At 40.1% G+C, this 26,691-nt stretch overlaps 1 protein-coding gene across 1 annotated transcript; it reads left to right on the top strand.

Moving 5' to 3' along the window:
* Window positions 1–1,085: 1,085 nt before the first annotated feature.
* PLRG1 (pleiotropic regulator 1) lies at window positions 1,086–24,185 on the top strand. Its single transcript, XM_038755140.1, has 15 exons — window positions 1,086–1,167; window positions 7,586–7,692; window positions 8,670–8,812; window positions 10,262–10,315; window positions 10,764–10,857; window positions 12,983–13,073; window positions 14,761–14,862; window positions 16,807–16,899; window positions 18,161–18,310; window positions 18,398–18,499; window positions 19,036–19,138; window positions 20,867–20,975; window positions 22,345–22,484; window positions 22,681–22,874; window positions 23,969–24,185. The coding sequence occupies exons 1-15, from the start codon at window positions 1,159–1,161 to the stop codon at window positions 24,026–24,028; spliced, it is 1,551 nt and encodes a 516-aa protein (XP_038611068.1). The 5' UTR covers window positions 1,086–1,158; the 3' UTR covers window positions 24,029–24,185.
* Window positions 24,186–26,691: the final 2,506 nt, after the last annotated feature.

The raw sequence follows: 26,691 nt of genomic DNA, 5'->3' as shown, positions 1-26,691 counted from the left end.
ATGTAGAGACGGTCCCTACCCAACAGTGGGCTCACAGTCTAAAAGACTCATTCAGTTGTACCTATTAACAGCGCTTGGCACACAGTAAGCGCTTAACAAATGCCATCATTATTATTATTATTACCAGTTGGCAACATGTAGAGACGGTCCCTACCCAACAGTGGGCTCACAGTCTAAAAGACTCATTCAGCTGTATCTATTAACAGTGCTTGGCACACAGTAAGCGCTTAACAAATGCCATCATTATTATTATTATTACAAGCTGGCAACATGTAGAGACGGTCCCCACCCAACAGTGGGCTCACAGTCTAAAAGACTCATTCAGTCGTATCTATTAACAGCGCTTGGCACACAGTAGGCGCTTAACAAATGCCATCATCATTATTATTATTACAAGCTGGCAACATGTAGAGACGGTCCCCACCCAACAGTGGGCTCACAGTCAATCAATCAATCAATCGTATTTATTGAGCGCTTACTATGTGCAGAGCACTGTACTAAGCGCTTGGGAAGTACAAATTGGCAACATATAGAGACAGTCCCTACCCAACAGTGGGCTCACAGTCTAAAAGACTCATTCAGCTGTATCTATTAACAGCGCTTGGCACACAGTAAGCGCTTAACAAATGCCATCATTATTATTATTATTACCAGTTGGCAACATGTAGAGACGGTCCCTACCCAACAGTGGGCTCACAGTCTAAAAGACTCATTCAGTTGTATCTATTAACAGCGCTTGGCACACAGTAAGCGCTTAACAAATGCCATCATTATTATTATTATTACCAGTTGGCAACATGTAGAGACGGTCCCTACCCAACAGTGGGCTCACGGTCTAAAAGACTCATTCAGTCGTATCTATTAACAGCGCTTGGCACACAGTAAGCGCTTAACAAATGCCATCATTATTATTATTATTATTATTATTATTATTATTATTATTATTATTATTATTATTATAAAGTCACGGAAGGGGGCGCTGTGGAGAGCGAGGCCCCGCGGTTCCGAGGACGCTCGTGCGCAGGCGCGCGTGTGACGTCATATCCGGTGGCCGTGCGGCCGAGACCGGAAGTGGCTGCGCGGCGGCGGTGCTGAGGAGGGTGGCGGCGGCCGTCGGCGGAGCCGTTCCCGTTCCGTCGGGGCCCCCCGGCCGGAGCTATGGTGGAGGTGAGTGTCCCGGGGGCCGACATGCGGCTCCCCCGCTTCCCGCCCTCCCTCCTTCCCTCCGCCCGTCCCCCGACGGGGAGCCCGCGCGGCGGGCGGCACTTCGGGCCCTGAGGCGAGCGCGCGCGCGCCACCCTAGGCCGCCGCCTCAGCCCATCCCCTCCCCCTCATCCCCCTCTCCATCCCCCCCATCTTACCTCCTTCCCTTCCCCACAGCACCTGTAGATTTGTATGTATGTTTGTACATATTTATTACCCTATTTATTTTACTTGTACCTATCTATTCTATTCATTTTATTTTGTTAGTATGTTTGGTTTTGTTCTCTGTCTCCCCCTTTTAGACTGTGAGCCCACTGTTGGGTAGGGACTGTCTCTATATGTTGCCAACTTGGACTTCCCAAGCGCTTAGTACAGTGCCCTGCACACCGTAAGCGCTCAATAAATACGACTGATGATGATGATTTATTACTCTATTTATTTTACTTGTACCTATCTATTCTATTTATTTTATTTTGTTAGTATGCTTGGTTTTGTTCTCTGTCACCCCCTTTTAGACTGTGAGCCCACTGTTGGGTAGGGACTGTATATGTTGCCAACTTGTACTTCTCAAGCGCTTAATACAGCGTTTTGCACACAGTAAGCGCTCAATAAATACGGTTGATGATGATTTATTACTCTATTTTACTTGTACATATCTATTCTATTTATTTTATTTTGTTAGTATGCTTGGTTTTGTTCTCTGTCTCCCCCTTCTAGACTGTGAGCCCACTGTTGGGTAGGGCCTGTCTCTATGTGTTGCCAACTTGGACTTCCCAAGCGCTTAGTCCAGTGCTCTGCACATAGTAAGCGCTCAATAAATACGATTGATGCACATAGTAAGCGCTCAAATACGATTGATGATGATTTATTACTCTATTTATTTTACTTGTACATATCTATTCTATTTATTTTACTTTGTTAGTATGCTTGGTTTTGTTCTCTGTCTCCCCCTTTTAGACTGTGAGCCCACTGTTGGGTAGGGCCTGTCTCTATATGTTGCCAACTTGGACTTCCCAAGCGCTTAGTCCAGTGCCCTGCACATAGTAAGCGCTCAATAAATACGATTGATGATGATTTATTACTCTATTCATTTATTTACTTTACTTGTACCTATCTATTCTATTTATTTTATTTTGTTAGTATGCTTGGTTTTGTTCTCTGTCTCCCCCTTCTAGACTGTGAGCCCACTGTTGGGTAGGGCCTGTCTCTGTGTGTTGCCATCTTGGACTTCCCAAGTGCTTAGTCCAGTGCTCTGCACATAGTAAGCGCTCAATAAATACGATTGATGATGATGAGTTATTACTCTATTATTTATTCATTTATTTTACTTGTACCTATCTGTTCTATTTATTTCACTTTGTTAGTATGCTTGGTTTTGTTCTCTGTCTCCCCCTTTTAGACTGTGAGCCCACTGTTGAGTAGGGACTGTCTCTATATGTTGCCAACTTGTACTTCCCAAGCGCTTAGTCCAGTGCTCTGCACACAGTAAGCGCTCAATAAATACGATTGATGATGATGGCGATGTTCGCTCACATCTACACTGTGAGCCCGTTGTTGGGTCGTCATCATCATCATCATCAGTCGTATTTATTGAGCGCTTACGGTGTGCAGAGCACTGGACTAAGCGCTTGGGAAGTCCAAGTTGGCAACATATAGAGACAGTCCCTACCCAACAGCAGGCTCACAGTCTAGAAGGGGGAGCCAGACAACAAAACCCAACATATTAACAAAACAAAACAAATAGAGTAGTAAATATGTACAAGTAAGATAAATAGAGCAATAAATCTGTACAGACATATGTACAGGTGCGGGGGGGGGGGGGGGAGGAGGGAGGGCCGGGGGGCGTGGAGGGGAAGGAGGGGGCTCAGTCTGGGAAGGCCTCCTGGAGGAGGTGAGCGCTCAGTAGGGGGAGGAACCAGTGGAGAGTGAGCGGTTGAATGTGGAAGTGAAGCGGGGGAGGAGGGACGGGGCGAGAGATTTCGTGAGATGAGAGGGAATGGGGTCAGAAGCACAGGGGGCCGGAGGAGCACTGGAGAGGAGGGAGGAGAGCTCCTCTGAGGAGACTGCTGGGAAAGATGGGAGAGTAGCTCCATCTTACCTCCTTCCCTTCCCCACAGCACCTGTAGATATGTATATATGCTTGTACATATTTATTACTCTATTTATTTTACTTGTACATATCTATTCTACTTATTTTATTTTGTTAGTATGCTTGGTTTTCTTCTCTGTCTCCCCCTTTTAGACTGTGAGCCCACTGTTGGGTAGGGCCTGTCTCTCTATGTTGCCAACTTGGACTTCCCAAGCGCTTAGTCCAGTGCTCTGCACATAGTAAGCGCTCAATAAATACAATTGATGATGATTTATTACTCTATTTATTTATTTATTTATTTTACTTGTACATATCTATTCTATTTATTTTATTTTGTTAGTATGCTTGGTTTTGTTCTCTGTCTCCCTCTTTTAGGCTGTGAGCCCACTGCTGGGTAGGGACTGTCTCTATATGTTGCCAACTTGGACTTCCCAAGCGCTCAGTACAGTGCTCTGCACATAGTAAGCGCTCAATAAATACGATTGATGATGATTTATTACTCTATTTTACTTGTACGTATCTATTCTATTTATTTTATTTTGTTAGTATGTTTGGTTTTGTTCTCTGTCTCCCCCTTTTACACTGTGAGCCCGCTGTTGGGTAGGGACTGTCTCTATATGTTGCCAATTTGTACTTCCCAAGCGCTTAGTACAGTGCTCTGCACACAGTAAGCGCTCAATAAATACGATTGATGATGATGATGATTTATTACTCTATTTATTTATTTATTTTACTTGTACCTATCTATTCTATTTATTTTATTTTGTTAGTGTGCTTGGTTTTGTTCTGTCTCCCCCTTTTAGACTGTGAGCCCACTGTTGGGTAGGGACCGTCTCTCTATGTTGCCAACTTGGACTTCCCAAGCGCTTAGTCCAGTGCTCTGCACATAGTAAGCGCTCAATAAATACAATTGATGATGATTTATTACTCTATTTATTTATTTATTTATTTTACTTGTACATATCTATTCTATTTATTTTATTTTGTTAGTATGCTTGGTTTTGTTCTCTGTCTCCCCCTTTTAGACTGTGAGCCCACTGCTGGGTAGGGACTGTCTCTATATGTTGCCAACTTGGACTTCCCAAGCGCTTAGTCCAGTGCTCTGCACATAGTAAACGCTCAATGAATACGATTAATGATGATGATCGCTCACATCTACACTGTGAGCCCGTTGTTGGGTCATCATCATCATCAATCGTATTTATTGAGCGCTTACGGTGTGCAGACGCTCACATCTACACCGTGAGCCCGTTGTTGGGTCATCGTCATCATCATCATCATGGGGCGGGGCGGGAGGGACCGACTTCATTTATTCAATCGTATTTAAGGAGCGCTTACTGTGTGCAGAGCACTGTACTAAGCGCTTGTGACCTCCCGAGGTGAAGGAGGCAGCCTCCTTCACCTCCCCGTCTCCCCCTTCTAGACTGTGAGCCCGTTGTTGGTTACGGACCGTCTCTATATGTTACCGACTTGTACTTCCGAAGCGCTTAGTACAGTGCTTTGCACACAGTAAGCGCTCAAGAAATACGAATGAATGAATGAACCCCGCGGCCTGGGTTCCCGCTGCAGGCCAGGCCCAACGGACTTCTTGCCCAGCAGAGGACCCAAGCGCTTAGTACAGAGCTCTGCACACAGTAAGCGCTCAATAAATTCATTCAATTCATTAATTAAATTGAATATTGAATATTCAGTAAATACGAATGATGAATGACTGAATGACGATGAGTGGCAATAATAATGGTAATAATGGTATTTGTTAAGCATTTACTATGTGCCAAGCACTGTTCTAAGCGCTGGGGTAGATACAAGGTAATCAGGTTGTCCCACATGGGACTCACAGTCTTAATCCCCATTTTACAGATGAGGTAACTGAAGCACAGAGAAGTTAAGTGGTTTGCCCAAGGTCACACAGCAGATGAGCGACAGAGCTGGGATTAGAATCCACGTTCTCTGACTCCCAAGCCCGGGCTCTTTCCACTAAGCCATGCAGCTTCTCCAGTGTGTGAGCTCGTTGTGGGCAGGGATTGTCACTGTTTATCGTTGTACTGTTCTTTGCCAAGCACCTAGCACAGTGCTGTGCACACAGCAACTAGTACATTGGAAAGAATGAATGAGTGGATAAACTGCCTGCAGAAGGCTTGGGCTTGTTCGGTGAAGCCTGGGTTTGGTACAGGCTTTGATGGCCCCTCTCTTCCTGTTGCTTCCCCTGCATTTCTTCCCCTTACCGTCCCTGAAGTAGCTGAGACATTTCTTGCCCCTTTTACAGTCTCTCATAATTTTTGCCTTTCAAATTCCAAGGTGATTGTAGAAGGTGCCAGGTTGGCAATCCTTAGAATAGTTACTTGCAGGCAGCCGCAGTGCAGAGCTTTGACCTGGAGGCATCGCCTCAAGGGATTAAAAAAAGGTAGTTATGGTTTCGCGGCCCACGCTGTTGGCATGCTGTGGGCGCTTCTTCGTTTGGAGACGTAGTTAGTCCTCTGATTTAAAAGAAAAAAAATCCAACGAAAGGAGACAGTTGCTAACTTTGCATGGTTTACTAGGCAGCCTACAAACTGGTGGTTTCATTTGTAAAAGAAAAATGAACAAAGTAGTAGTAGCCTCCTAAGGAATTATGTTTTAAGTAATTCCTTTTTACCACTATTCCCATTTGCTTATTCCTTGGAATATATGTACTTCCAATTTCTTTGGGAAGTGACGCTTTAGTAAGCGATAGTTAATGTAGTTAAAATTCAGTGTACCTGAGAGCCCCTCAGATAATACTGACAGGAGAGATTTTTGCCCAGAGTACTGCATGGATTTTTAAGGCTCGGTGTAATGTCTCATTTTTAAAATACTGTATTATCAGATTTTTTTGAGGTATTTATTATTCTAGCTAGAAGACAAAATGTGATGCCCAGCTATACATAAAGCCATGAATGCCGTTATTGGATCAGACCACTGGTTCATGCAGCCAAGTATTCTGTTGCAACAGTATGAACAGGATACTGGGGAGATCAAGTTGGTTGCCTTTCCTGACTAACTTCTAAGGATATTCGTTTTAACCTCCCTAACCTTTTCCCTAACCACTCTCTGCGCATTCATTTATCCTTTGAACCTGCACTGGTCAATTCCTTATGTCCCCCATCCTTTCAGCATTATTAGTAGTGGGAAACCATCAGTGGCAGAGTTGGTAAGCTCAGACTGACCTTAAAAGCTGCTCAACTTGTTTACTCCTTATAATTTTTTTCAAAAATCTCTGTAGTTGAGAGTTTTGATCTTATTATAATAAAGTATTTTTTAACTAAGAAGTTAATGAGAAATAATATCCCAGATTACATCTTTTTTAAAGTGAAGTTAAATTTACATAAACTTTAAGATTTTATTTGTGCACAAATATAGAGCAGTCATGCAGAGAAGAACATGTGCATATTCATCTTCTCTTCACCTATACCTCCAGTTAGACTGCAACATTAACAGCCAGCCACTGGGTCAAGTATAGTCATATCTACTCAGATGTGGTAGTTGTGTTCTTAACCTCATGTTCTGGGGGAAATCATGTTATAGTAACCATTGATTCAAGAGAATTCATTGATTTGGAGGTAGATTGTTCAAAGATATTAACCACAACTGACATATTTCAACACAACTTCCTATATCATTATATCCACTACTATTGGATGCTTCATTCCTTCAAAATTCATTATTATTTTATGGAAACACTGTAAAGTTGTGAAGACACATTGTACGGTACAGTAAGAACGCGGCAGAGGTTGGGAAACGAAGCAGCATCATGGTTTGACCTATGCCATTCACACAAGTCTTTCTCCTTATACGGGATCTACTTGTGTCAATTTATGGGGTGTGTTATATGCAAATCTTGTAAGGAAAATGTAATAAAGCATGTAATAAAAAGATGCAAGGCAAGGGAATAAGATACTACAGACCAGTAGAATTTGCAGCTCATTAGACTTGGCGGCATCTTAGAGTGTAGATTTCTAAAACAAATTCACGAATCTGAAGTTATCCATTAAATTGAACTTACGTATCATCAATCAGACAACATTATTTGTGCACCTTCTGGATGCAAAACTACGAGGCACCTGGGAGAGTGCAATAGAATTAGTAGACTTGAGCTTTGATCTCAAGGAATCTACACTCTGAAACATGTTACGTGACTGCCAGTTTCCTTAGTACTGGTATATTCAATATGTGGTATTTTATGTAGAATTTGGAAGTGTTTAAAATGATCTCAATCTTCATATTTTAGATTGCCATTGTAATTTATTTGCACTGAATAATTAAACTTCTTCCCAGGAGGTGCAGAAACACTCTGTCCACACTCTTGTGTTCAGATCATTGAAGAGGACCCATGACATGTTTGTGGCTGATAATGCAAAGCCTGTGCAGTTAGATGAAGAGAGGTAAGTGTGATGTCAGTCTTCTGAATTACTGAAGGGTCTAATATTGTGGATTTCATTTTGAGGAGGAGTATTGAACATAGCCCGCTTTTGGGTAGGGACCGTCTCTATATGTTGCCAACTTGTACTTCCCAAGCGCTTAGTACAGTGCTCTGCACACAGTAAGCGCTCAAGAAATACAATTGAATAAATGAATAGCTACTTAACCATCTGAATTTTTTTAAGTATTTCATCTGATTGGAAACCCACAGTTTGTTCAGTCTGGTATTATTAGAATTGAAGCTGTTATAATCATAAGGAAGGAAAAGAGATCCATTAAGACTGTTTCATTCAGGCGTTTCATGGCATTCCATATTAATAATGTAACTCCACAGTCAGTTTTCAATAACAGTCAGTTTTCAGATGTGTCCCCTTCTTCAGTTCTTCAGTTTATGCATATTTTGTAAATTGTTAAAAGTAGAGGCACCTTGAGCTCTTGTTAGTGCTTCAACTTTCAGAAACAGTGTCGTTGAAGAAAATGCTAAAATTATTTACCAGATTTTACTTGCTAAATTAGTTTAACAGTCGTTCTTGGGTAGCTGTTGGTAGTTTCCCATCAAAAACAATAGATGTGCCTCAGTCATGGGTACAAAGGCATCAAGGTCTGAGGACCCTTGTGACGGAATGGATTATAGTGCTGGTGGTGGCCCAGTGCTACTTGCAGTCTCTTGTCTCTGCCAGGTATGTTCCCTCTGGCACAGTAAGTAGCCAGGCTGGGATGCACTCTTGCATTGTGCATGCAAGAATAATACAGAAACCATTTACAGCCAAAGTGACCCCTATTTGGAATCTCTGGGGTAGAACCTGCACTCTGGTTGCAAAAAGAATACCTCAGATTGATGAAAATGTGCTAAATGGAACATTTTTCAGGATATTTTAAAAACAAGCTCAAATATCCACAGATGTTTTCTCTATAGTCTTACTGGTCTTTGGTTTCCTAGCCACAAGCTAAAGATGTCAGTGAAGCTCCGTACAGAATATGGCCCTGTATTACACATGCCCATTGTGAAAGAAAATTTTAGAGAGAAAGGTTCACAGAGTTCAGTGGATCCTTATGGGCACAAACAGTATCCTGCAAATCAAGGTTAGTATAACATTTATCCGGGGTTTGCAAATAGTTTTGAGCTGATTGGGTTGTCAGCTTTTGTAAATATATATCTCTATATAAAAACTCAGTAATAGCTATGTTTGCATTCCACAAAATAGAGGTCTGGAAAATAACAGTCACCGAAACAGTTTCTACAAGTAAGCAGGGTGATGCCATTTGCCACTCAGGTGTGCACTAATTGCAGCCCAGTAAATTATGCAGTAGGTATCTTGGAGCAGAACCTCTGTGCTGTCCATGAACTGAGTGTTGCAGCCAGATAGTGAGACTGCATCTTCCTGCACTGCTTGCAGCACCAGGACTACAATGTATAGCAGCTCCCTGCCCCAAAGCTCCCTTCTACACATAGACCGGGGAGGAACATCACATGACAATTTGATGCTCCCGTGCCTCTGGGATCTGGGGTTTGAAGTAGAGTACAGAGCTGGGCTCTTGCAGCACTCGGTCCTAAAAGTGGGAGCTGAGGTAGTTCCAGGTGCCATTGCCAAGTTTGCTGAGGCCAACTCTCATAAATGATAAAACTCTATCTTTTTAATATCATACCAACACTTCTAGGTTATGTACCTTTACCATAATGGACTTCACTTTAATTAAATGGTTCTAGGTGAAGGTCCCTAGCAGAGAATTGAAGTTTGTATGGGATGATCATTTGTGTTCATGCCTCTTGAGTAGCTCTGATCCACTTCTGTCCCTTGAGCCTTCCCTTTTATAGAGGCAGCAGTTGCCTGGAAGCCATGCTGCCAGTGGGAGGAAGCAAAATGGGATGGGTCCACCCATCAAGACTGTAAGCTCCTCCTCTAGACTTTAAGCGTCTCTAGACCATACACTTGATAAGGGCAGGGAGTATGTCTGCTAACTCGGTTGAATTGTACTCTCCCAAGCACTTAGTACACTGCTCTGCACATAGCAACTGTTCAATAAATACCATTGATTGATTCTCACCATCATTAATGGGGAGTTTGGGGCACATATTGATTGACACATATTGTTTCGCAATGGGGGAATATATTATAAAGTGACTCTACTTTTCTGTTCCAAAGGATAGTGGGGAGAAGCAGCGTGACCTAGTGGATAGATCATGGGCTGGGAGTCAGAGGGACCTGGGTTCTAATGCCAGCTCAGCCACTTGTCTGCTTTGGGTGACCTTGGGCTTTACTTCTCTGTGCCTCAGTTCCTCATCTGAAAAATGGGGATTGAGATGGTGAGCCCCACGTGAGACAGGGACTGGGTCCAACCTGATTAGCTTGTATCTACCCCAGCAGTTAGTGTAGTGCGTGGTACGTAGTAAGTGCTTAACAAATTTAAAAAAAGCAAAACAGGGAAACAGACGCTCTTTGGAGAGATGAGAGGATGATGAGAACTGCTCCTTGTCCTGAATGATGCCGCAATGCAGGAATTGTCCATTAAAATCCTATTTGCCCTTTTAAGGACAAGACCTTGACTATTTGGTGACTGGAACACATCCCTATCCATCAGGACCTGGTGAGCAGAATTTTATATGTAAAATTTTTTGTGTAATTTTCAAATTGGGAGAACTGTAAAAACTGTCTTGGTTCAGCCTTATAAAGTGAATTATTCAACTGTCTGAGCAAATAATTGGCTACATACCAGTAATGTGGATATTTGAAGAAATTAGACTATAGCTAAGAGGTGTTTATTGTAAAATAAATTTGGTCAGTAGTAGCACCCCCAAATATTTTTTAATTTTGTGAGATTGCTTTATATGGTTAAGAATTTACAGAACAGAGTTGAGCCCCAAATTAACTGGTCCTTACAATTTAAGGTTCAAAGCTCGTTCTTTAACCATTCCTTTAAGCATTCTTTGAAGGCAAAATACTGGTTTCATGAATGGATCATCCGTCTAACTTAGGATGATATTGCTTATGTTCTCACAAAATATGTACTTGCTAATAGTTGTTTGTTTTTTAAGGTGTGGCTCTGACAGCAGACACTAAGATCCAAAGAATGCCAAGTGAATCAGCTGCACAATCACTAGCTGTAGCACTCCCTCCTTCTCAGTCCAGGTACAGAGACTTTTTTGAATGTATTTCTAACTGTAAAGTGTAATTTACTTTCAACATTATGCTTCAGCAAGTGTCTTTGAAATGATAAAAATAAGCTAGGCACAGATAGAGCCACTTTACTGGGATTTCTATTAAGATGATTAAAAGTCAAATGAAATGATTGTGCAGATGCAGAGGACTTTACCTCTTTGCTGAATGTTTCAAAATTATGTAATTTCCTGATTTGAACTAGACCCTTAAGAGTGAACTTTGACATGTAAAGATAGTAGTCCTGTTATTTTTAACATGTAAGAATGGTTGTTACACTCCAGCATTTTGTAAAGTGTCATGTAAATTTATTTTGAGATGAAACCTCTGAGTTAAGTCTGTCATGTACAATGAAGCTTGCCTATGAGATTACCAGAAGCATTGTGTCTGGAATGTCTTTAGGACCAAAGTCACACCAGCTGGGTTCCCAAAATGAAAGGTGGGTCTGGAAAGAGAGACTTCTTATTAGCTCCTTATTCCTCCTCACCCTGAGAATAGGTCTATCAGTAACAAGGTTAGACTCTACTAAGTGGTCATTCAAGAGGCCAGTAAACACTGGGCTAGGGGCATCTATGGAGCAGTGAGCCCAGGGGAAAAAGCATGGGCTTGGGAGCCAGAGGATCTAGGTTCTAGTCCCAGCTCTTCCACTTCCCTGCTGTGTGACTTTAGGTAAGCCACTTATCCTCTCTGGGTCTGTTACCTCATCTGTAAAATGGGGATTAAATCCCCCCTTCCTACTTAAACTGGGAAACTGGCATATAATAAGTGCTTAGCTAGTATGATTTACAAAAAATTCTGTGGTGTAAAATGTTGACTCATTTAAAGTAAAACACCAAATTCTATCCTCTCCACAAGGATATCACAACCAGAATGCTTGTCAACTCTAGGATAGACTGCTCCAAGCCGTGCTTTGTGGTGTGATTCCTTTCTACTTTGATACACAAAGGCTATGTCTGCAGTAGAGAGCGTTAGGGCGACCAGTAGACCTCAGCTTGTTTGTGTTACCTGCTCTAGATTCGTCTGTACTTGAGTGTAGGACTGCTCCTACACATACAGAATGTGAACAGCTTCTGCCAGCTATATGTGGAACCAGGCACTCATCCTAGGAGACACCTCTGTTCATTATCCTCTTGACCAAAATTCTTAAACCAGGTTGAAAGAAGGTATGGTCTAGTGTCACTGCTAGGAGGCAGTTTTTCATGCTTGTATGGTAAAAAAAAATAAATAAATAACTGAAACACAAGCTTAAATACTGGGAACTGTTCTCAGAAGGGTGGTTCATAATATTCTTCAATGACTATGTGATTCCCATTTTAAATTTTCTTCTGTCTCTATTTTTTCCACTGTGCTCCCTTCTCCTAACCAGCAGCTTATTCCAAAGCTTCATCAAGCCTAATTCTTTTGGGCACAGCCTTCTCGCTTCTGAAGACTACGAGCACAGAATTTAACAGCTGCTGTGCCTTTTTAAAACTAAACACTTTAATTTGTATTTCATCCATGCACACACCATTTTATTCTGTTCTTCCGTTCAAATTTAGTTTATTGATTCACTGAGCAAATTATATGCTGTTTCTGTTCAACAGATTGAGTGAGTTTTTGGCATTTAGTAACAACATGGTGAAAAGTATTCTAATATACCTAAAATGCCAAGTTTTTAGAATGTATTCAATTCTCCTAGAGTGTGGGATTTATGCTCTTGATAAGGCCTGGTCATGTACGCCTTGACTGCTGTCTGCGGGTACACAATCGTTTTTTTTTCCAAAATTGCACTGCACGTTATCCAGATAAGTGCGTGGTACTGAAAATCTGTTGCCTAGTTCCCTAATAGCGGTCTTTCCAAAATTCACTCCAGTTGTTCACTGTGTGCTTCAAGCAACTGTTAATGTTTTACTAAATGAAATTGTATTTAACATGTTAATTTTAAAATAACACGAACTTAACCATTTGACCTTCAGTTCCCTAATTCCAGTCTTCCCAAAATGGACACTGTGTGCTTCAGGCAACTGTTCATGTTTTAATATATAAATTTTTTTTTAACATGTTAATTTTAAAATAACACAAACTTAACCATTTGACACTCATTTTTCTTCCTCCCCAGGATAGATGCAAATCGCACGGCAGCTAGCGTAGGCGATATTTACCGGCATGCTGGAATTGCCGAACGCTCACAGCCGCCTGGATTATCCATGGTAAGATCCCTGTGTAAAGTAATCTTGCAGACTATGCTATAATAGTCTGCAAGATAATAATAATAATATATTATAATATAATATAATAATATAATATAATAAAACCTCCCACCTCATTTCTTTAGGTTACTATAAGAATTTCTACCCAAGTGGTTATCTAAAAATACTTTCTTCATATTAGGTTGAGTACCATTCAGTTGTATTTATTGAGCGCTTACTGTGTGACGAGCACTGTACTAAGCGCTTGAGAAGTACAAGTTGGCAACATATAGAGATGGTCCCTACCCAACAGCGGGCTCGCAGTGTAGAAGGGGGAGACAGACAACAAAACAAAACATGTTAAAATAAAATGAATAGAAAAAGTATGTACAAGTAAAATAAATAGAGTAATAAATATGTACATACATATATATACAGGTGCTGTGGGGAGGGGAAGGAGGTAAGGCAGGGGAGGAGGGAGAGAGGAAGGAGGGGGAGTATCAAATCAGCAAGCCTCAGGGGGACCCACTCATGTTTTTAGTAGTGAAGGTTCACCTCGTAAATTAGCTGTACTTTTAGTAATGTGGTAGATGGTAATGCTGGTGAATTGTGAATGTCTGAGAGGGTCAAATTGTGAGTATAATTATGTAGTTTAGTATTTTGGTTTGTCTAGCTAGAATTTGATTTTGTTTGGGTAAAGGGTACTAGTAGTATGTATGGTCAATCGTGGTACAACTAATGTCTTACATACGGCAGTTACGCGTATTGGCAGGACAAATTAGAACACCCGCCACGTGAGGCAAGAAGTATACAATGGTAAGGACCTCCCTCTTACCCCTTTCTCTATTATTTCAGGCCCACCAGGGAAAGAGGGTCATGACTAATACAACACGCCTGGACACATTATAATTTCTTGGTGACCACTCTAATGCCCTTTCTTCAGCCTCTTGCCTCTGAGTGTCCAAAGGCTGTATGTAGGCTTTGTCTCATTTCCATGGCCAGCAGTGTAATTAAATACTTAAAGGTCAAGTATTCGTTCAGTTTTCCACATATAGTAGGCTTTCTAAATATCAAAATGCGTTTTATAATGACTGTTTTAGAAAGAGCTTAGACCTATCCACTACAAAGTTTCAAAAGGTGTGGTGGAATTTGCAATTAGAAGACAAGCAAGGGAGACTTCAGTTACCTCTTTTATCTAGAATGTGAAACTACATGTCAAACACTTGAAGTTATTGGGATGCTGCTTTTCTCTAGAATGTGACCATTTGGCACTTTACGTTTAATAACTGAAATGTTTGGTGATTGGACATTCACAACACTTTACATGAAAAATAGCATTTCATCTTGCATTTAATAAGTGGTAGATTTATTTGCGAGTTATTAATAAAAATGTCAACTTAGATTCCTAAAGATGTTGTACCTGAGTATGTGCATTAGAATAATTGGGTGGTTGGAAAAGATAACTGAATATGTGGTTTGATAGCACTTAGATTTGCTTCCCTCATTCTTCACATTTCTCATGATCTTTTTCTCCCTTAGGTAAGACAGACCTAGGAAAAAGTGTTGTTATGCTTAGCAGCCTCAGTAGTGGATGAATAAATTGCTTTGAAAAGCCTTTATGTAACCCCATCTTATCTATGCCAAAAAGGCATGCCACCACCAAAGTGTGCAATATTAAGTACAGTCTAATTCTTTGTTTACTCTCTAGGCTCTAGTGGAAGCAGGTGGTACAAAGAACTCAGCACTGATGGCAAAGAAAGCTCCTACAATGCCCAAACCCCAGTGGCACCCGCCATGGAAACTTTACCGAGTGAGTCTTAAACCTGTTACTGACGGGTGCCGTGAATTTAGCTTCTGTAGTCTTAAAAAAGTGGTTTTTCTCGTAGTCTTATTTTGGTAACAACGGACAACAATCATTTTTACTGAAGTTAGATAGATTTAAATCCTCACCCATTGATCTTGACAGAAGCAGTGGATGAGTAGGCTGAAGCTTTCCTGGTGAAGTTTTAAGAAATGTACAGGGCATTTCTTGGCACATAGCTTGATTTTAAATACCCTCTGCTTAATGTTCCTGTATCTAGAATGGCATAAAAATTGGGTTCTAAGGGTTTGAATGGAACAGAGGTATTGTAAACATATGTATGGTGCCATTGCAGATTAGTTTTCAGTACCACTGCTTGGGGGCCAAGCTTCACAAGCTGAAGATCCGCAAGCCAAAAATATAATATGGCTGAGAGATGCAGATCTGCGATCAGAGATTCCTTTAATGAGAGGTGTTCTGGCGTGGGATGGGTTGGGAATGATGGTGCTGGGCGAGAGACAGAGAACACTGCATCTTTCCAGAGCCACTCTGGGCGCTGATGCTATTGTGACAACAAAATATTAATAAAACATATGTGTGTGAGAGGCACGGCAAGTTAAAAAGAGTCACAGTTTGGTTCTCCTTGCTCTGTATATAGCTCTATAGAGGAGCTGAACTTAAACGATCTTGAAATTATTGAAGAACTAAGCTCATTATATTTCTCTACGTGTTCCCTCTGAACTACTCAGTGCATGTCTTTCCATCACTGTTGATAATACCACTATTCTCCCTGTAATACCCATTACAATCCCTCCTCCGCCTCCTTCATATATGACAGATCACCAATCTCCCCACCTTCAAAATCACACCTCCTCCAAGAGGCCTTTCCAGACTAAGCCCTCATTCTCCCTATTCCCTCTGCCCTCTGTGTCACCCATGCAACTGGATATGTACTCTTGAAGCACTTGATAGTCACCCCGTCCTCAGTCCCACAGCACTTATGCACATATCTTCAATCATTTATTGAGCACTTATTGTGTTCAGAGCACTGTCTTAAGTACTTGGGAATACAATATAGCAGAAACATTCCCTGTCCACAATGCGCTTACAGTCTAGAGGGGCACTATATCCATAATTTATTTTAATGTTGATCTCCCCCTCTAAACTGTAAGCTCCTTGTGGGCAGGGAACATGTCTACCAATTCTGTTGTATTGTACACTCCCAAGTGCTGTGTACAGTGCTCTGAACACAGCACTCAATAAATACCATTGATTGGTGCTATTCAATAAATGGCAATTTGCTACTTAGAGTTCCTCAGTAAATCTTTGGCAAATAGATTGATGTTTTTGCGTTTTGATCTTTTTTAAAAGTAACTGTAACTGTATTTAGCATAAAATCAGTATGAAAACTTAATGAAAGCCCAGAAATCAGGAAAAAGGAATTTTTGGAAAAAAAAATGATTAAGGAAACTTTCAATCTAAGGAATCAGAGGAACCCTTTATATCCTGAGGTTTCTCAACGATGGTTTCTTCCAGTCTCTTTTTTTCTTCACATCTCTGCCAACTTCCCTTTTCAAAGTCTGTTCCTTAAGGACACTTTTTAGCAGCTTTGTGATTGGCAGCCCATATTCTGCCTGCTCATTGCCCCTTCCTCCTCTTCAGCTGCTTTTCATTCATACATTGCTCTGGGCTCTGGTTTGTGGGTGCACATGCACTGTCTTCTCTTTCTCCCCAGCCCTGGGTATTGTCAGAACTGCAGCTGAAAAGATGTGACAGAGAGACATGTTATTTGGTTTGGGGTAATGTTTAATATTTCAAAATCTGATTAATTTGGAATGGTTACACCTATCTTCCAGAACCAGGAAGACTGAGAGTCGAAATTGGGGAGGTGGTTCAAATTGAATAAGCATGGAACTTGGGATTCAGAGTTTGTGTTTTTCTGTTTATCTCAAGGTCATCAGTGGACATCTAGGTTGGGTCAGGTGCATTGCAGTGGAACCTGGTAATCAGTGGTTTGTTACTGGCTCTGCAGATAGAACCATAAAGGTAAGGAATGATGAGCAATTTGAACAATAAATGGTATTTTTAGAATTTCCCTTTAAACAATTACCAGGTGTTCTTTTACTTTGGATCATCACAACTGGATATCGATGTGGTCCTAAAGCTTCCCACTTAGCTGTTCATACTTTCAGGCTCTGTGAGGTTCAGAATGTGGTGGGGATGGCATTCATACCGTGATACTGCACTTTTCTAAGCACTTAGTACAGTGTTGTGCCCATAGTAAGCACTCAGATTAGTACAGTTAATTGATGGATGTGAAACTGTGGGGTTGTGTTGGGGTGTGCTGAGGAGCATCAGTTCTAAGAGTGATGAGACATTCCTCCTCTTCAGCCTCATTATTCAGCCTTGGAGGCCTAGAGCAGGGAACTACTTAGAAGCTCTAAACTTTGCCACAAGTGCTGGTCCTGGAAGGTTCTTATCTACCCCTGGGACTTTTCCCTCTGAAGCAGCTCCGAGATTGTCTCAGGGGTCTGGTGACACAACCCAGAAGGACCTCCAAAAGCCACCTTTTGCCCTATCTTACAGCCCTTTTGGTGAGCTGGGATATGGAAGTGTTGGCCTAGGAATTTGAGTAGCGGCTGTCCCCACTTGAAACTTTTGATGGCAAGGTAGCTCAACAAGTTTAGGAAAGGGATGCAGCAGGTTTGATTCCACTATCTTCTGGCTCAGGTTGGTAGGTTCCCATCCTACTCCTGGTAGTGGCAAGTACTGCTTCCACAAACACTTGAGCCCGAATGTTGGAGCAGGTGTGTATGTAGCCTGGGAACATGAGCTCTAAATTGGGCACAGTAGTTTGGGGAAGAAGCTAAGGATTAGAGGGGAAGCCGGTGGGTGGGGTGCGTCTGTGTGTGTGTGTCTCTCACAGGTGGACAGAGGTGTACTCTTTCCCCAAAGTTGGCCTTCTCCCTAAAGTACACGCTCACTTCCCCAGCATGAAGCTGAAAGCAACACATGATTAATGAAAGGGCCATTGGAGCAGACATCCTTGCTTCACTGCCTAAACAGGTGGTTTAAAGCCCTCCTGATTTTATGCCAAATAGTTTAACCCCCAGTTGACTTCTGATTAAAGCAAAGATGAAACACTTTTCCTCTCTGTCGTATTTATTTGGCTCTAAGCTTGGGTGAAAATATTTATTTCGAAATTTGAGGACTTATTTATTTATTTGCAGGTCTTCAAAACCAGCTGTCATATGACTGGATGGATAACAACCAAAACTAAAATGCTTTTTTATTTATTTGACTGTAGATCTGGGATCTGGCCAGTGGCAAATTAAAACTCTCATTGACCGGTCACATAAGTACAGTAAGAGGGGTGATCGTAAGTGGAAGAAGTCCATATCTCTTTTCTTGTGGAGAAGACAAACAAGTGAAATGTTGGGACCTCGAGTATAACAAGGTAAATATGGAGATTTGAATTGAAAACATTATTTATCCAGGGTTTTGTTTATTTGTACTTAGATTATAATTTCTGTTTTCTGTTTAGGTTATTAGGCATTACCATGGGCATCTAAGTGCAGTGTATGGTTTGGATTTGCACCCAACAATTGATGTGCTAGTAACTTGTAGCAGAGATTCAACTGCACGTGTAAGTAAACAGTGACATACTTATAGCCGTGAGCAAAAAAAAAACCTTGTAATTTGGGGAAAGGGGATGTAAAGTACTGAGACTTTTGTAGTGCTGATTTAATGGCAACTATCCTGATTACTGGGGGAGAGTTCCTGTGACTACTTTATCCTGCCTATCTTTGCTGTGATGACTGCAGCACTGTGGTAAATCACCAACCAGTACCGTAGTGTCAAAAGCATGTATTTGCTAACAGGGACATCACCTCTATGGGATTGGCAGCTCAGCTTTTGGGGTAGAATAGGCTGCTGTAAGTAGCCCACCCATATCCCTTGGGGCCAGAAAGTAGCTAGAATTCGAGCCAAAATGTCACCTGCTTCCAGCTTCCTCTTCCTCCCTCCTTCTTTTTTCCCCTCTCCTTCTCTTTTCCTCTCTCCTGCCCTGTCCCTTAAAGCCCTAGCCTCCAATATTCTGCCCCAAGCTCACCCCGTACTCCAGATGAAAAATTGGCACTCCTGATAATCAAACCCAAATTCTGAATTTATTTTGGTTTATAGATTTGGGACGTGAGGACAAAAGCCAGCGTGCATACATTAGCAGGACACACAAATGCAGTGGCCACAGTGAAGTGCCAAGCTGCAGAACCTCAGATCATTACAGGTATTCTATTTAGTTTTCACATAGCAAAGTTTTCAAGGCATATTGTGGTTTAATTCATATGGCCCTAGTGAAAAATTTCTCAAGTATCTTCAAGGTGCACTTTAATTTGTAATGTGCTCTGATATCATCAATACTATGAAGTCTTAAGCTTTTCAAATATATAGCAGTCAGCCTTAAACCGTGAGGTAGATGTTCAAATGACTCTGTTGAAGCAGCCCACTGGAGGACTGCCTAGATTATTTAGTGTAGTAAGTAATGGGAAGGTTCACTGTTAAATCATAGTTATAGCATTATTGGTCTTTTAAGTTTGGCACCAAAAACTAATTAGAGAAGAAATCAAGACTAATAAAGCTTGGGCCTTGTAAAACTGAGAAATTGATTTTTAAAAAAAAAAATGCCAAAAACATTGGAGTTTTAGCACCAAAAGTAAAGAACTTCAGTATTTGTAAATAATGCTCATTTATTTAAACATTGGCTTTTAAGAAAATTTCCAGTGGAGCGCATTATATTAACTATTGCAGATTTCTTTTAATAGTCCTGTACATAACTCAGTGTGGCCTGTTTTGGGGTCGTAAGAGTGGAAGTGGTGTCAAAACCTCTATTCTACTCCCCTTTGGATGAATTTTTTTCCGGTTTCACATCTACAGTGGCTATCCACAGACCACCAGAAATGGAACGTGGATTATTCACATTATCCTCCAACTGCTTCTGTGCCAGGAAAGGGAGAGGGATAGGCACTCTTCTGTATAGGCATCATTTTTTTTTCAAACAGATCAGGTGTGCTGTTTGGCCTGTAGAAGTGGAGGGTGGGAGTCACAGCCACCAGAAGTGACTTGGTGGGCCACATGCAGCCCACTGGCCCTGCTTTTACAATGCTGACCTAGGTACCACTGTCCTGTAGAATGTCCCTTTTCTTCATGAGGTAGCCTCTTTACAAGATGGCCCATTTGCCATCTTTAAGAATAGCAATGCCATTGTACTAAGCACTGGGTTAGACACGTGTTAATTAGGTCAGACACAGTCCTGGTCCAGTCTGGGGTTCACAGTGCTCATAACCACAGTGCTTGTACTTCCCAAGCGCTTAGTACAGTGCTCTGCACACAGTAAGCGCTCAATAAATACAATTGAATGAATGAATGAACAGTCAAGAAAGAGAGAAATACTATGGAGTCTATTTTTTAATAATCCAGATTCTTAAGAATTATGTATTTTAAATGGTGGAGAAATGCATAAAACATACTGTGGTTTTTATCTGTCCCAGAGACTAGATGTTTGTGTATATTAGATGATCTGCAAGAGTCAGCTCTGTGGCCAGTCAAAATATCTATTGATAATTCTCTTCTAAAATCTAAATTCTAATACACTACCGTAGTTTTATATGAATACTTTAATATTTTCAGTTTGAATTAATAAATCATCATTCTTTGCATTTGTGTGTTCCAAACCATTTACTAATTGATGCATAATCTTACAATACTTAAATCCACATTATATGTTGAAGGATTTAATCTCAAGGAATAGTCATGAGATGAATGATCTCATTTATTAACATACTCCAAGTGTTTACTTCTTAAAAAGTCAAGACAGTAGACTCAACCTAGGTAAAACAGCTCCTAGCCTAAAATAAGTAACACTGAGTTTTCACGTACCTTTGTTTTGATCCTTTCATTTTGATATATAAATTTCAGTCTATCTTTTCCTCAAGTGTTCATTTTTTTTGCATTGCAGGAAGCCATGACACCACAATACGACTATGGGATTTAGTGGCAGGAAAGACTCGTGTCACTCTAACAAATCACAAAAAATCAGTTAGAGCGGTGGTTTTACATCCAAGACAGTAAGTGTGTTTTATTTCTTTTTCAGTGTGGGCAACTGTGTTGAAGGCACCGGAAGCTGTTGCTAAGGGATAATGCATATTGGACTGTTTTAACCCTCGTCTCAGGATCAGTCTCCTCACTTGAACAGCACCTGTACCAGGCCAGAAAAATGAAAGTAAAGCAAGGAGCAGAGGCAGGAGAGGAGATAATTTGAGCCTTATAGCCAGCCTTTCCCTTGGGGTCCTGGTACCTGGTTAAATGCCAGAAATCTGATAGGTTGTACATATACAGTTTCCCTGTTTTAGATAGAAGTAAGTGTGGTGAAATTTCATTTTAATATATGTTCTCAGTGTGTACACTCTAGAGGTGATAGGAAGCTCTTGAGGAAATCTGAAAGGATTTTATTAAAGGGGAGAGGGAGTACACAACCATAGATCATATTTAACTTCCATACTCATTGGCATGCATTGAAATTTATCATTAGATTGTTCTAGATCATTATAACCTAGAACCTACATCAGTTAGCGAAAGCTGCCAAACAGGATGCAGTCATTTTTTATAGAACATAAGAAAATTCTGATTTATTTTAAAAATTATCTGCCTTCAACTCCATGTAATATCACCTCACAAACAAGCATTCCCAGTGAAATGAGATTTGCCGCATATCATTTTCCAAACCACTCTGACTTCTGAGCAGTTTCAACGTAAAAATGAAGGAATAACTGCTTGGAGATGGAAATAATTTCTTGCTCTGAAACGATAGGTTTTTCAGATTATGGTTGTAAGGACCTGAGTTGCAGAAAAAAATATAAAAGTTCATATTTTTAATGTTCCTGTTACTTGTATTGTGGGACCTGATTAAAGGCATAAGACTCCAGGAGTATTCTGCTCTATTCATAAGCTACATATACCATAGCAGCAATTAATGCCTATAAATGACCATCTTTAGTGGAGATGACTGTCATAAAACAGATATTTTCAGAGAAATCAATTTAAACTGAAAGTGAAACCAGCTTTTACTCCTGCGGTGTAGACCTCTGTGGGTCTCGCAACTCAAAAATACACTTTGCGTATTTATAACAATCTGTAGGGTCGTAAGATCAGCTGAAATAATTCTGATTTTACAGTGGCTAGTTTTACTGTGGACTCTCAAATTTTAAATTCTGCAATTTTAAATAAATCCATATTAATGACAGCAAGAACGTTAATGTTTGTAAAGACAAACATAGAACTCATATCCAGAAGAGTCAAATCCAGGAACAGTACTAGTTCAAAGGTGTAAAAATAGTTTAATGATATACCTTGGAGTGAATTGTTAGAGTCAGAGTTAATTGTGATTTCCTAAAAAGTTGCTTAATTTTCTTCTTTCTTATCTTAATCATGTTTCAGTTATACATTTGCATCAGGTTCTCCAGATAACATTAAACAGTGGAAATTCCCTGATGGAAACTTCATTCAAAACCTTTCTGGCCATAATGCTATTATCAATACACTAGCTGTGAATTCTGATGGAGTGCTGGTATCTGGAGGTAAAGTATGATTTTGCTCATTTCCTGTACCTGCATCACCGGGGAATCTGTCAGAAAATGTATTTTTTTCTAAATGACTACAGTATGGTAGGCACTTTACAGATTGTCCTTAGCTCGACAATTTTTCTTATTCATCAGGTATATGAATTTATAGAAAAATTTTCACTTATGCAACATTTCTATGTCTCCCCTTAAGCGGATAATGGCACTATGCACTTATGGGACTGGAGAACCGGTTACAATTTCCAAAGAGTACATGCAGCTGTGCAGCCTGGATCTTTGGACAGTGAATCGGGAATATTTGCTTGCGCTTTTGACCAGTCTGAAAGCCGATTACTAACCGCTGAAGCTGATAAAACGATCAAAGTCTACAGAGAAGATGATACTGCGGTATGCCTACTCGTTCTTTCTCTAATTTGCCTTATCACAAAATAATGAAGTATTATCCGCGTTCGGTTTCTTTTGCAGTTTTTCCCCTTCCCATTAACTTCTGTGGTGTTCACATAGTTTAAAAGTATATGCTGTTTACCTCACTAATCCAAATCCCACTAACTTAGAATTTTTGATCATTTAATTTTGCAGTATTACAAATCAGGGATAAAATGCGTTAGAAACAGTGAAAAACCAGTGAGACTATAGGGAAAGGAGCCATCTATATGTTGCCAATTTGTACTTCCCAAGCGCTTAGTACAGTGCTCTGCACACAGTAAGCGCTCAATAAATACGATTGATGATGATGATGATGATGATGATGATGGGGGGAGAAGAGGAGAAAGCAGATCGTGAAGAAAACCCGACATAGGGCACCTCGATGGGTGGCAACAGAGCTCTCTAAAAACAGGGACATTCATTATGCTCTTAGTTTTTTGTTTTTTTGTGTTTTTCCCCAAATACTGTCTTGCAGCCTATCAGCCACGGCTAAGTCCTTACAGATAAGAGGAGGAAAGGAAGGGTATTATCTTGAATAGCATCTGTTTTCGTTTTTTAGCATTGATTTCATTTGAGCCACTTAGTTTGTCAATCTCTTTATTCTTATGGTGACTTAAGGCATATATAATATATATATATACATATATATATATATAAATTCATATTGCTTACAGATTTAGTACACTATTACTCGTACTGAAAATTAACATTAGAGTAAATGCATGGTGTTTTTACTATGGTTTCTGTATTTACCATCTTGACAGTACTGCCTGAAATGTAGGGAGTACACTATAAAATTACGAAGAAATAATTAATTTATCGAATGAAATATTTTGCTGTCTTTTTGTGGTGTTTCTTCCCTCAATCCAATATGTTGTTTATTTTAAGAAAGCAAAGCTGTACCTTCCACTTTTGAAGGAGTACGTAGTGGTGTTTACACTGACTTATAATAAAGTGTATTGTAAATAATATATATTCTTATATATAAAGTTCTTTTAAAGTTTGTTCCCTTATCACAATTTAATGTAGTCTTGGTCTTTCATATACTTTTTCAGACTGAAGAAACTCATCCGGTCAGCTGGAAACCAGAAATTATCAAGAGAAAAAGATTTTAAAGAAATAGTGCATGCAGTGTGTGCCATTGTTTTATTTTGGTTTTTATAAGTGCATTCAGTCACAATGTGTTCTGTCTGGGACTGTAAAACAAAAATTCAGCTATAAGTCATTGCTATCTCACCACATTTTACAATAAAAAAAAATCCCTTTCTCTTAGTTTTTTTGTCCTTTTTTCCTCCTTCCTTCTCCCTCCCCTAAATTCCTGGAAATAAGATGCAGGTTTTAAATATTTGACTTTATCAACCACCCAGAGCTCATTAAAAGGATAAATATGCAGGTGGTTTTATTATTCACTGAATACAAATGTTCTGAAATTATTGTGTTTAACCAGCTTTCTTAGAAGACCAATTTGAGGCTCAAAGAATGAATTACTAACTTCAGAGGTCACTCTACAGGCCTATTTTTTTCAGTGACAGAAAGATGTGCCGTTTATCCTTTTTACTGTTTGCATTGCACAAGCCTACAGCTAAGTGACCATGTGCTTTGTGAGGGCGAGGGGTTGAGCATTGCCAGAATTTTAGCAGTCTATAAAAATGAATTAAAACAGATTGCTTTGTAGATCATTTTCCTAACCTCTTTAATTTCTCCTAACACATTAGTAATAAGAGAAACAGCTTTCTTTAATGCTGGTGGGTGTTTTTTTTTTTCTTGGGGAGATGGGGTGGGCTGTATTTAAAACAGTCTTCTGAGTTAACAGTGCTTAAAGTCCATAAATGTATTGTCTTATGGCTGTTTTCCTTTAATTCATTTGAAAAGGAACTTAAATGTATGAATTATAGCTTTGAAGACCCAGCTCTGATTTAGCTTCACATCTCAGATGCAGCTGTACGTACCACTACCCTCTATAACAGCCATCTGTGTGCCTGTATATCTGGTTTGTTCTCTGGATCAACGGTCTTTAGGCGTGAGATAGCAGTAAGTGTTCATGCCTATTTAATCATCAGCTTTGCTGTTGAGATGCAACACCAAGGATACAAATTGTAATGCAAACTGTAGATTTAAGAATTGAACTAAGGCTACAAGTTTATTTTGCCTCCTGAAAAAAGTGAATTTCAACCCGGAAAATATTGTCTTTCACACACTTATTACTGTCAGTGTATTTGGAAATTGACTTAAGAAAATTTCATTTAGCTCCTAAAAGTGCCATTTTTTTCTTTTTTAAAGTGCCTACTGCATTGTATCTGGGCTCCAAGATTTTCATTCATGTAGTTGCAGTGGTGTTATTTCTAATATTGTTTAATTGGTGGGCAGAAATTGAAATTGCATTTCTTGATAGTTGAAACCATAAATCATAGTACTGTCAGGTAAAGGATTGGAAAATATAAGAAGAATGATTTTCACACTGTTTTATAAAAACTTGAGAAAATATCTTTGGAAAACTTTTAAGTACAAATAAAAATCTGAGTAGCAAGCAAGAGGTTGAGGTTCATATTTTGTTTTACAAGTTTAAAAATCATGTTTTAAATTACAGTAACATTTACCCTGCAAATTCACAGTGCGTAAAGGATGTGCAGTATTTGAACACCCACTCAAAATTCATGAAGGAATAACTGATCCAGTTGAGTATTTAGAGTAACATTTTTTGTGACTTGTGACTTTTTCCTGCAAGGGAAGCGTTTCCAGAAGTCGCCTTTTCTATTCCCCAAAACAAAATCATCTGCTAAAATCAGGGTTTTGACCTGACGGCATTTTTTATGGTATTTGTTAAGCACTTATGTGCCAGGAATTGAACTAAGTACTGGGGTAAATACAACCTAATCAGTTTGGACACAGTTCGTGTCCTATATGGGGTTTACCATCTTAATCCTCATTTTACGATGAGGTAACTGAAGCATAGAGAAGTTAAGTGACAAGGTCACACAGCAGACAAGTGGCAAAGAAGGGATTAGAGCCCAGGTCCTTCTTACTCTTAGGCCCATGCTCTATCCACCAGTCCATGCTGCTTCTCTTAGGCTACACTGCTTCTCTTTTATCACCAGAAGTTCCAAACATTTTCATGGTAACCAAAAAATGGTAGGAGCTTTTCCTTACAAGGTTGGCCGTACACACTGAATTTGATGCAAAATACTTTGAGCAATCTCAGTCCAAATCCAGGAGAATATTGTATTTCTTCAGGAAGCTAACTGGAACTTGGCTCAGACACCCTAGAGTTTGTTTTAAATTCTCAACTGGGGTCATTTTGAGAGGTTTGGCTTGGAGGACTTTGCTCCAATTGAGCTGGCATTCTCCGGGGATCTGCCGTAGAAAAGTTCTGATTTCTTGTGACAACTCCCAAACTGATCTGGAGAATTTGAGAAGTAAGGGTAATCCAGGCTGGGAATCATTAAACACTATTTTGGACTTGTTAAGTTTAGAGTGGGCAAAGTGACTGTTTGCATTCCTCATTCATATTGGAATATAAAAAATGCCATATTGGGTTAGCACATTCAGTATGACCTAGTGGAAAGAGCATGGGATTAGGAGTCAGAAGACCCAGAGCTCAGTTTTCTTCATCTGCAAAATGAAGATAGAATATCTCCCCACTGCATATCAGTCAATCAGTGCTATTTATTGAGCACTTTTTGCAGAACACTGTACTAAGCCCTTGGAAAAGTACAATACAGTTACAGTTTAACAGAGAGAAAATAATTACTGGTAAGGAAACCAACTATGTATAAGGATA

This window comes from Tachyglossus aculeatus, chromosome 12 (genome assembly GCF_015852505.1).
Source record: "Tachyglossus aculeatus isolate mTacAcu1 chromosome 12, mTacAcu1.pri, whole genome shotgun sequence".
Lineage (NCBI taxonomy): Eukaryota > Metazoa > Chordata > Mammalia > Monotremata > Tachyglossidae > Tachyglossus > Tachyglossus aculeatus.
Note: the sequence above shows the minus strand (reverse complement) of the source record. Positions and strands in the feature narration are given on the sequence as shown.